Here is a 12,455-nt window from a genome sequence, read left to right as displayed (position 1 = left end):
ATACCCACTTGAGGAAGTAAAATATTTATTTCGTTTATATTTCCATTTCTTTGCTCTGGTGTCGAGGCAAAGCGCGGCGTTGTGCTCTGCGACTCAACACACGATGTCAGAATTCAGTAGAAAATGGGAAACGGAGTGTTCTCACACCAGGTTCTCTCTGAATACCCTGCTGTGTGCGGAATATAGCGTGAAGCTGTTTTTTTTTTACTATATACGAGTATTGAGGACATTTTTGAATGAAGCAAAAAACAAAACAATGTTTTTTTTTCTGCTGAAACTTTAGCTTTCAATGTTAAGATATCACGAAAATGGTATTATAACACAAAAATAATTCAGATTAGTAAATAAATAACGGGTATAGTTCAGGCAAGCGAAGTCACGAGCGAGTCGCTAATTATAATCAATAACTATTTAAAACCAATAAGATTGAGAAAACTGTTTATGTTGTATAATACGTAGATCAATTTAAAGTTAAAAAAAAATTATGACATAACATTATGAAAAGTTACATGACAAAAAAGCTTTTAATTACTTGTTCCTTCAGAATAATTACAAAAAAAAAAAAATTATATCTAACGCGGTATACACCTAATTGTTTTAAATTAAAAATAATTTTATTGTTACTTACTTCTCAGAAGCAAATATACCCGTAGCGTCGTAACCTCTACGGAAAATTACAAGGCAAACAACTTCCACACGTGGAGAAAGGCATAATTAAGAAAACAAAGAAAATGTTGAAATATGAGGCCAGTCGTGGCGTATTTGTTCGGTGGTCGGTTGTGGGATTGATTACCACTCGAAGAATTTAAATATTTAATATTTTCATTTTTTCGCTCTGGCACTTTCAAGACAGAATCCAGAATCCGGCGTAACTCCGTGAATAAGTATTTAAAATATTATAATAGATATTTGAATAAAAACTGATAAAATTATAGAAGATATGATAGATATTAGATGATGGTATTTAAATTAGTTACATTACATGAATCAGTACTCAATTTACAGCAACGTTAATGGGTTTATGTTGCTTTATGATATAGAGATAATCGCCACTTGATGGTACCCAATACTTCAATAGTATGGTGGGAGTCACCACGGCAGGCACGGCTATGGAGGCTTTTATAATATATCATTAATTAAAGAATGTTCCTGTTCCGTCGGGCGAATACTGTAGCACAAATACCATTGACACAGGTTAGTTCAATTTAGTCAAATTACTTCACAGTGAGCTTCACGCTGAGCACGCATATTGCAGGGCAGGAAGAGGAAAGGTAGTGTTAAGACATTTTGTTTCCAATTTTCCGCTAGGTTCTGGAATCATTGCGTGTTGATTGGGAGAATTAAATCATTAAATACTTTATTTTTTCGAGTTGACATCGAATCTACTACCTGTCACGTTTTCATGCGTGTGCCCCTGCGCCACGACTGGCCTCAAATCAAATATTTTACATTAAAAATGAAAACTGTATCGGATTTTTCTTTAACTTTATTTATTTTATTGGATAATTTTACACCATCACAAATAATTTTGTTCTGGATGTGCACAAATGCACTTTCGCTATTTTTTATTTTTCGTAAAATATTTGTGATTTTAACAAATAAAATTTAAAGCAAAATTTTTAAATTAAAAATGACGAATGAGATGTAAACGTTTTAATATACAAAAAGACCTGAGTAATAACTACAAATACATATGGTATACAACTAAATTAATAATTAGCCATATATTTTAAATCAAGGCTAGTTCCTTGCAGTAAATTCAACAGTTTTCTAGTAAATATTAATTGTACGTACTGGCTAGACAAGATTATTTATCACCACAGGAAATCCTAGTCGCATTTCGTACCTGCAAGTAATGAGCACGACACGCCATCCCTGTTTCCTGTGAAATACATTTCAATTTAAATTCTTTACCTTTTCCTTCAAAATATAATGTTTAGCTTTATTTTTTGGTGTTTAGAGTCTATAGTCATCATCTGATGATATTGCTGAGCCGATGATGATTATAGGAGATGCCACTCATCAGCTTTTAGTCTTTTTTTCTAGCCTTCTGGCTAGTTGTGTACTATCAAGTTATTCGGATTAACTGATGATGGGATTTACAATTCTTCAATTCCTTCGTATTTGTGTGTTATACATGTTTGTTTTTGCGTAATTTTTCATTAGTTATTAGCAACAGTGAAAACTCCAATTAATAAAACGATAATGTTAAAATTTACTACTTCTATAAATTTAATGATATCTTTTCAATTACAATTATTTATAAAAAAATTAATTTTATTTTCTTAAACAAGAAATAAATAGCCTTTATAAAAATGTATAATATTAATGTACTACAGAAACTCACGAAAAAACCAACTAACTATCGCCATGTGCTATATTGAAAATAGTAATATTGAAATGTATTTTTTAAGATCATTTTGTATACTTTAAACTGCAATAAAAACAAAAATTCTTTAGATTTAAGTAAGTCTATTCTAGTATATGAAACAATTAACAGAACTTTGAAATTACGAATTTCGTTACGAACATTTATGAGAGAACCCCACTGTGCAAAGGCCTAGGAATATTGGATATTAATTAATATTAAGGCATCCAAGCATGGACAGATGTACAACATATTCTATAAGGGCCTGTTTTTACCTTTTGAAGTACGGAACCCTAAACATAACATAATATATATTTTTCAAGTTAAGAATACAATGTTTGTAATTTTAATATTTGTTTTTGTAAATACGGTTTTATATTATTGACCCAATATCATATATCAAAACCCAAATGAAACAAAAGTTAGAACTTCCCCTTTTACCGTTAGAAAATGTCTAACTGCTCTACTATAGCCTTAATTTTCAATTTTTTTTTATTTTCCAACGAAAATTGCCTACGATAATGAGCAGCTCTACTTAATGTGCAATTTCCTTATATCTTTAGCTGGTTTGGCTTTGATCCTTTGTCAGACGCTCCAGATCTTCAATTTCTGTCTCTACGAAAATTCTCATCATGATATTTGCTTTGACTGATGATTTTAATCAAGGTGGGGTTTCGTTTTTTTCATATCTGCCAATTCACCTTGATTTTTTATATATCAATGGAGAATGCTTATCACGTCCTATAATTTTAGTTAAGGAAGGATTTTATTATTTCTTATAGTTCACATAGACTACTATGGTTAGTGCTAAGACTCTCCACTCTCTGTTGATCTCTGGAGGTATTCTCCAGACACTCCAGACACAAAAATTAATACCCACAACCTGTCTTATTTATGGTCACCCATCAACATGTAGTTCAACATAATATTATGTAAATAATGAGACAAGTAACAAATAAAATCTAACTTTTTTATTAAGGTAAACACTTGATTAAAATTTTACCATATTAAAGGATAAATGGTAAATACGCTTGCCTTATCCGGTGTAAGGATAATGAAATAAGTTTCGCCTTCTCCTTCTCACCTGTAACACGCGTTTTCCCTGGGAGGCGGGCGTACGTAGCCTCAGTTTTAGTAACGAAGTGGGACGATTCACTCGTATTTCCATTTCTATCTTAAATTCTTACAACTGCTTAGAGTATTATTTATATTTTATAGTTCAAATCTAGATTCTAAATAATTTAACAATAAATGCACATGTTTAGGCATTCGTGTCGCGGACATGTATTTTCTTAATTTTAAATGGATCCTATCAATTATATAAAAAGAATGACGGATATAGAACAAATTAAGATCGGAGTGAAGAGGTTGCCGAGAAACATGTCAAAATTATTGGGCCTTGCTCACAAAATAAATATTGACGATTTATTACGAGTAAGTTATTTATTTGTACGTATGTATTTGTATATAGTAATGAAATTAGAAGAGAGATATCTGTAAAACAATTAAGTAAATAAAATCTAAGACTTACGTATTTGAATCGGTAAAATACCGACTAAAACTAAATCGTAATTAACTGTAGCGATTTCACACCAAATAGAGGAACAACATTTTAAAATAAAGCTTTATAGTAAGTTTTTACACTTCTTCACTCAATCTCTCCTCTGTGAGAAAAATTTTTTTAAACTTCTCATTTCATATCTAGTCAAAGAGAGAGCGGAGTGCCGTTATCTACACAACCCTCATGAATTAACACTACCTTAAATTTTATTTAGCAAGAACTATTATATTATATTAGCGGACGCTCGCAGCTTCGCTTGCGTATTATTAGGGGTGAATTCTAAAAAACCACGAAACATGTGTTCAATGAAATATTTTTAAGAGTCTAAATTTCAAATTTTATAAAAGTCGGTGGCGATTTAAAGATTTTTCCATACAAACTTTCAACCCCTTATTTGCACCCTTAGGGGGTGAATTCTAGAAAACGATGAAACATATGTTCAATTAAATATTTTTAAGAGTCTAAATTAAAAATTTTATAATAATCCGTGGCGTTTTAAAGATTTTTCCATACAAACTTTCAACCCCTTATTTGCACCCTTAGGGGGAGAATTCTAGAAAACGATGAAACACGTGTTCAATTAAATACTTTTAAAAATCTAAATTTCAAATTTTATAAAAAAGGGTGCCGATTTAAATTTTTTTCCATACAAACTTTCAACCCCTATCTCACCCCTTTAGGGTTAAAATTTTTCAAAAAGTTCTTCCCTTCCCTCCCTTCCTTCCAAGTTCCCTTCTTAGTGGATGTCCAGATTACAAAAGTAAACATCTGTCCAAATTCCACGTTTCTACGCACAGCGGTTTCGGCTGTTTCCTCAGTCAGTGAGGACAATTCCTTTTATATATATAGAAGATTACTATTATTATATTTCTCTCATGGGCAGAACCTACGACGGACGGCTCAGTAATTATTGCACTCTTTTCATCCAATTCAGGGTTATAGCACAGAAAACTTTAAATTCAGAGAATTTATATTTCCATTCCAAGATATGTATAAAATTTACCTTAATAACCTCATTTTTAATTTCAAAAACGTTCAAATATCATTGTTAAATGTGTATTTCAAAACTGAGTTTTTTATCTCACAATACATTACATAATTATAAATCCTGAAATATCTCAAAAAGAAGATATTATTTTCGTTAATATAAAATTATATAATTTTGTATTTACTCAACTTAGATTGAAGATCTTCACCCTTTGCAACCATTTTATAAATTTCGTTTGACGGTGTTGAAATTTAATGTCTATTTGTCTAACTAGACCCAGGTATAAAATTAATTAAGCTTTAAGTAATCTTAATATGTGCTTAGGCTGCGGAAAGCGGTAACGTCGAAGATTTCCGTCGTTTATACGTGACGGACCCTTCACGGCTGTCGGTGCGGGATACACGCGGACGCTGTGCTGCCCACCAAGCCGCTGCAAGGGACAACGTGAACATATTGGAATTCATCAAAAACCAAAATGGAGGTACCTATACATGTATAATTTTATATCAACTTCGTCCAAATTTGATAATTTGTTCTATATTCTTTTAAGATTTAAGGATTTTTTACCTCAAAATATTTCACGATCGTATGTTGGTATCAGGCTTAAATTATTAATATCAAATATACAAATCTATGGCACTAAGAGCACGGAATAAGATTCTAAATCAATGCAATCAAAAGATAATAGCGTTTATGTATGGTTTTTGCTGTATTTTGAATTCATATGAAATTCACCAATTCAAAACCTATAGGCTTTTACCAATTCTAAGGACCTACGATAATGAAATTTGTAAAGTAATGAGATCTTACGGTACAAATAAAAAATATATCTGAAAAATGAAAATTTATTCATATAAATCACAGAAAATAAATTATTACAAACTTATATTTATCATTTTTTTAATGTTAATTTCTTAGTAGAAAATCGCAGACTCGAATCTATCAGTTTTTATATGTTGTACTTCCCGTTGTTAGTCAACACCAACAATAAAGAAATTGGTACGGAACCCTCAGTGGGTGAGTCCGACTTGCACTTGACCGATATTTATTTACATATACGTTGTTTTAGTTTTAGGCAAAAATATGAATGACGAGTTTAAAGTGTTTGTCTGAAGATATAGAAATAAAGTTAAACTTTCTAAAATTCAAAGGAAATTTCGTCGTAATTAGCTTATTTTTTATTTAAGAGTGACCTATTTGGAAACTTACCTACTGCAAATTTTCAAATAATTAAAATTTATTAGTCCTTAACTTGAAAAGACATCAATTAGATTTTTATTTATCCAAGATTAATAATATATTTAAAATATCAGTTCCTCACTTTAAATAAATCTATAGATTGCTTACGATAAGAGTCCATGAGCACCAGCATGATCCAATAAATTATAGATATTTAGATGAATACACAATAATGAATATGTGTTGCTTTGAAGCAATGAATTTAGGTCACAGACGTTTCAGCCAGCAGACATAGTTTTTTTGACATAACACCAGAAATTGAGAGCACTACTAGGAAATCAAAAATCGTTTATTTTACATTTTAAGCACTTTTTCAATTATAAAGTACGTAAATACGAATTATATAAGAATAACAATAGTAACATAATATAATATTTTACAGTTTAGTAAACCCATAAGTACTTGACCGAATAATTGCAAAACAGTGTAAGGGCAGAAGTGAAAAACGTTTATTCATTAATTATGCATACCTCGCGCTTGGGGTCTTATACCGTTAGAAATATTATTATGTACAGAAATTATTGCGTAGTCTACAGTCTACAGAATATAATATGAAACTTTACTATTTTTTATTAATATAAACCTAACAAAAAGAAGATTAATTTAAAACAAGTTTTCAAGATGTTTTTTTCTTCATGGTGTGCTGGTGCCATACGGATAGTATTTGACGAAAGTATTGATTATATGTTCATTGTTATTAGAACAGAAGTCGTAATCCAAATTTCAGCTCAATTGGACTCTGGGAAGTAGGTCCAATGGACCTTGGAAGTTTTTCAAACACTAACAATCGACAAGTTTAAAAACTTGTAATACAAGGAACCGAGCCAACGCTAAGTTTATAACTCTGTACATATTAATTCAATATTTTAATTATCTCTATTATATATAAGTTATATTTATAAGGATCTCTTTGTAATGCTAACAATTCCAAGAATTAATTTTAAAGGTTCCATTATACAAATATTCAATTACTTAAGCTAATGGGTTACTTGCAGTATTTTTTCTATAAAATTATTTAGTTACTCGTAGATAGTGAATTTATCTGATAGCCATGACCTAAAAACAATTAGCATCAAACTGCGTACATTTTTAAAGTAAATTACATTGTTTTTCTTATATATTAAGTCGATCAGTTTCATATAAAATTTCGAATGAATATATGTTTTTTTTTTTAATATTTTAATATACTCTTAATATAACCAAAAACAAAATAATAAATACTGTTTATTATTTTTGGCTCGCCTCTTCACAGATCTTAATATTGCCGACAATGCTGGGAATACGCCTTTGCACGTGGCTGTCGAAAATGAATCACTCAGAGCAATAGAATTTTTACTTAACCAGTAAGTACTACATCTTACTAACAAATATTTTTAATACTTTTACTTTTTTTTTACTTTTTTAATCTAACGATATATGCAATACCTTCAATCATTTATATTACTTAAATGCATCAAATCTTGTAGTTAATGTATATCTTCTTATATCTATATATATAAAATCAAAAGGTCACTCATCATGAAATCTCACAAACTACATGTGCTAGGAATCTGAAATTTTGCATAGGAGTTACTTATATTACGTAGGAGCTCGCTAAGACGAGAATTTGCAATATTAAACTCCTAAGTGGATGAACTCACTCCCCATGAGTGAAAGTTATTTAAATCGCTACCGTTTTTTTATAAGATTTGAAATATAGACTCTTAAAAATATTTCATTGAACACGTGTTTCATGGTTTATTAGGATTCACCCTCTAAACTGACAATATTTTCATAAATATATTTAACTAGCGGACGCGCGCAGCTTCGCTTGCATATTTAGGCGTGAATTATAATAAACCACGAAACATGTGTTCAATGAAATATTTTTAAGAGTCTAAATTTCAAATTTTATAAAAATCGGTGGCGATTTAAAGATTTTTCCATACAAACTTTCAACCCCTTATTTGCGCCCTTAGGAGGAAAATTCTAGAAAACGATGAAACACGTGTTCAATTAAATACTTTTAAATATCTAAATTTCAAATTTTATAAAAATCGGTGCCGATTTAAAATTTTTTCCATACAAATTTTGAACCCCTATTTCACCCCTTTAGGGTTGAAATTTTTCAAAATCCCTTCTTAGTGGATGTCCAGATTACGAAAGTAAACTTTTGTCCAACTTTAACGTTTCTACGCACAGCGGTTACGGCTGTGCGTGCGTCTTACCTCAGTCAGTGAGGACAAGTCCTTTTATATATATAGACTAGCGGACGCGCGCAGCTTCGCTTGCGTAATTATTGGTGAATTTTAATAAACCACGAAACATGTGTTCAATGAAATATTTTTAAGAGTCTAAATTTCAAATTTTATAAAAATCGGTGGCGATTTAAAGATTTTTCCATACAAACTTTCAACCCCTTATTTGCACCCTTAGGGGGAGAATTCTAGAAAACGATGATACATGTGTTCAATTAAATACTTTTAAAAATCTAAATTTCAAATTTTATAAAAATCGGTGCCGGTTTAATTTTATTCCATACAAACTTTGAACCCCTATTTCACCCCTTTAGGGTAAAAATTTTTCAAAATCCCTTCTTAGTGGATGTCCAGATTATGAAAGTAAATATTTGTCCAAATTCCACGTTTCTACGCACAGCGGTTACGGCTGTGCGTGCGTCTTACCTCAGTCAGTGAGGACAAGTCCTTTTATATATATAGATAAGTGTTCGTATAGTTCAAGCAGGCGAAGCCGCCCAAGTCCACTAGAATAAAATATTTTATATTTTATTATTTTATATTTTATATTTTATATTTTTTGATATAGAGATTAACCGATAATATTATATAACAAAATATTTATGACCAAGAATTATTTATTTTAGGACAATCAATACAAGCATACTAAATGAAAAATCACAAGCACCCATCCATCTGGCAACGGAACTCAATAAGGTAAAAGATATTTAAAATTAATTAAGTAATTAATTAATTAATTTAAGATATTTAAAATTAATTTACGTAAATTTTTGAAATCTTTTATCTCTATTTATATATTTAGGTATCTGTGCTCGAAGTATTTGCAAGATATAGAAGCCAATTTAATGTGGATTTGGGTGGAGAACACGGCCGGACTGCTCTACATTGTGCTGCTATCCATGATCATGACATTTGCGCCAGAATCTTGGTTCACACATTAAATATTATTTTTTTTTTGTTTTCTTGAATTTATTATGTTGATCTTAATAACAGCTAAATAAAGTACCATATACAAGGCTTATTACAGCTAATATATATTTTTGGTGTGTTAATTAGCACTTTATTTTTGTTAACTTGTATACTTTATTTTTGTTACCTTAAATGTTAGAATATAGTAGATAATCAGTGAATAATCATAATTTTGTTCACGCTACCAGATAACGGATATGGGAGCGCAATGGAAACGTCCCTGTAATAACGGGTACTATCCGATTCACGAAGCAGCAAAGAACGCTTCTTCAAGAACAATGGAAATCTTTCTTCAATGGGGAGAATCTAAAGGTTGCACTCGTGAACATATGATATCCTTATATGATAATGAGGGAAATGTCCCTCTCCACTCTGCTGTACATGGCGGGGATATAAGAGCCGTGGAACTGTGCCTCAGGTCCGGTGCGAAGATCTCAACTCAACAACATGATCTGTCCACTCCAGTCCATCTTGCGTGTGCTCAGGTTTGTAAAGCGATATTATTGTCAACTTGCTTTAACTGTATTAGTTAGATATGTTTTTAATGTTCCACATTTTTCTGAAAGACTGTATCTAAAAAAAAAATATATACACATCACTAAACACTTGATCTAAAAGTCCTCATCCTCCTCATCAAAATCTTTCTTCAGGGAGCTCTCGAAATCGTGACTCTGATGTTCACAATGCAGCCAGCTGAAAAACAGGCATGCCTCACCTCGTGTGACGTACAACGGATGACTCCTTTACACTGCGCAGCCATGTTTGACCATCCAGACATTGTGAGCTATTTAATCGCTGAAGGTTCCGACATAAATCCTTTGGATAAAGAACGGCGATCACCACTGTTGCTAGCAGCTTCGAGGGCTGGATGGAGAACAGTTCATAAATTGGTATATCAATATTTTTAGCGCATAATAATTTATTAATTTTAATTAGATATTTTGATTGATGTAATATATTAGTTCATATAATAATAATTTAATTTTAATTATATCCAGAAACCTTCCAGCCTCCAGAATACAGCGGAAAGTGGGTAGTGTTTCAACTCTAGGCTCTCTAACTCTAGACTCGTGAGTAGAGGGACTACTTATGAGATAGAGCGTGAAGCTGAAAAAAGAATTGAATAGCCATAGTCAATGATTATTTATTTATGTTATCAGTTACATACAATAAATATATTACAGATAACATTGGGCGCCGATGTGGAGCTTAAAGATATCAACTCGAGAAATGTTCTACATCTAGTTGTAATGAATGGCGGAGACTTAGAAGATTTCGCTGCTACTTGCAAAGTAAAAGCTGTTTTTTTGTATAATTGTTGTATAATATTCAATTATTATTTTTATACAAAATATCTAAATCAATATTGGGTGGCTATACTTATTCATATTTTGTCTAAACACATCATAATTATGTACTGTGTAAACGTACTGAATTTTAAAGCTATTACTTTTTACTACGGTTAAATGAAATCAAATGGCCATCTATCACAACTTTGAGAAACACTTTGTAACTTATAATGGACAACTTCTCAATAACTTTATTATTGAGAAGTTGTCCATATAATAAGTTATCGATGACGACAGTTTTACAAAACCTAAATAAATATCAACAACAAAATATTTTAATATAAAACAAAAAATATTTTAAAGTAACATAAAACTTTTTTACTAATTGGTTACCTTTAGCACCGCTGCGATAGAAGCCTGGTTAAGCTGCTTAATGAAAAAGACAACACCGGCTGTTCACCTCTTCATTACGCCAGTCGTAAGGGACACATAAGATCTTTGCAAAATCTCATACAGCTTGGTGCTAGTATTAATTTGAAAAATAATAACAACGAAAGTCCATTACATTTTGCGGCCAGGTAAAGTGTAGCACATCTCTCACATCTATCTATAACATAGTTTGAAACCAAATTAAAATCAGAATATATATCTAAAATAGTCAGATATGGTTGTGAACATAAACTGCTGATATATTAACTCCATCAGAAGAGATGAGTCGTGTTTTAATTCTTATATTTAAAAATATCAAATATTAATATATTATTTTAAAATGTTAAACACGCCGAAGAAAAAAATACTTAAGATTATAATAATACGGCTATTTCAACAGATTTTTTATTGTAATTTACATGTTACCAGATTCGGGCGTTATCATACTGTTTGCCAGTTGCTGGACTCTGATAAAGGAACTTTCATCATAAATGAGAGCGACGGGGAAGGGTTGACGCCCTTGCATATTGCTTCTCGTGAAGGTCACACTAGGGTGGTCCAGCTGTTACTTAACCGTGGTGCCTTACTGCACAGAGACCACAATGGCCGCAATCCACTACATCTGGCCGCAATGAGTGGATACACCCAGACAATAGAACTGCTGCATTCAGTACATTCTCATTTGCTTGATCAATCGGACAAAGATGGAGTACGTATTGTTAATCAGCGTGGTTTTGCTTATATAAATATAAGTCGTTTTAATTTATTTTAATTTATGTTTAATTTTATTTTATATTTCTTTCTAATTGGTATACTGTTTTTATAATTTATGTTCAGAATACGCCCCTTCACCTGGCCACAATGGAAAATAAGCCTAATTCAATAGCTCTGCTGCTATCTATGGGCTGTCGCTTGAATTACAACAATTTAGATATGAGCGCCATAGACTACGCCATCTATTATAAGTTCCCGGAAGCCGCGCTGGCTATGGTCACCCACGAGCAAAGGTAATTCACTTCATTGTTCACATACTTTTCACTAATACATTTTTTTTTTGCCGTTTGAAATTTATTCGGTATAATCAATATTTCCGTGATAATATCAGTACGTAAGTAGTTGATATGTCTGACAGAATGCAAGGACTATAAGTTCGAATCTCTATGGGGATAGTTAATGTATAATGTTAATTGTATAATACCCAAATATTATTTTTTTATACGCAGAGCAAAAGAAGTAATGGCCCTACGGTCTGATCGTCATCCCTGCGTGACACTTGCTCTCATTGCGTACATGCCGAGAGTATTCGAAGCGGTACAAGACAAGTGCATCACTAAGGCCAATTGCAAAAAAGATTCAAAAAGCTTCTATGTAAGTA

General features: G+C 31.6%; 1 protein-coding gene across 4 annotated transcripts in view; it reads left to right on the top strand.

The window, feature by feature from the left end:
• Positions 1-12,455, top strand: part of TrpA1 (Transient receptor potential cation channel A1) — a 50,484-nt gene that overhangs the window by 29,416 nt on the left and 8,613 nt on the right. For all 4 annotated transcript variants that reach the window (XM_085206113.1, XM_085206112.1, XM_085206115.1 and 1 more), the window contains exons 4-14: positions 5,242-5,398; positions 7,409-7,499; positions 9,020-9,089; positions 9,196-9,321; positions 9,551-9,847; positions 10,013-10,252; positions 10,547-10,654; positions 11,051-11,229; positions 11,510-11,789; positions 11,918-12,087; positions 12,304-12,448. In XM_085206113.1, the coding sequence (XP_085062239.1) occupies positions 5,242-5,398; positions 7,409-7,499; positions 9,020-9,089; positions 9,196-9,321; positions 9,551-9,847; positions 10,013-10,252; positions 10,547-10,654; positions 11,051-11,229; positions 11,510-11,789; positions 11,918-12,087; positions 12,304-12,448 (1,863 nt within the window). The remainder of the gene's footprint in view (positions 1-5,241; positions 5,399-7,408; positions 7,500-9,019; positions 9,090-9,195; positions 9,322-9,550; positions 9,848-10,012; positions 10,253-10,546; positions 10,655-11,050; positions 11,230-11,509; positions 11,790-11,917; positions 12,088-12,303; positions 12,449-12,455) is intronic.

This window comes from Heliconius melpomene, chromosome 21 (assembly GCF_056956725.1).
Source record: "Heliconius melpomene rosina isolate 202511_hmr_F chromosome 21, ASM5695672v1, whole genome shotgun sequence".
In the NCBI taxonomy this organism is placed as follows: domain Eukaryota; kingdom Metazoa; phylum Arthropoda; class Insecta; order Lepidoptera; family Nymphalidae; genus Heliconius; species Heliconius melpomene.
The sequence above is the reverse complement of the archived record's forward strand: the minus strand, read 5'-3'. Positions and strand labels throughout refer to the sequence as shown.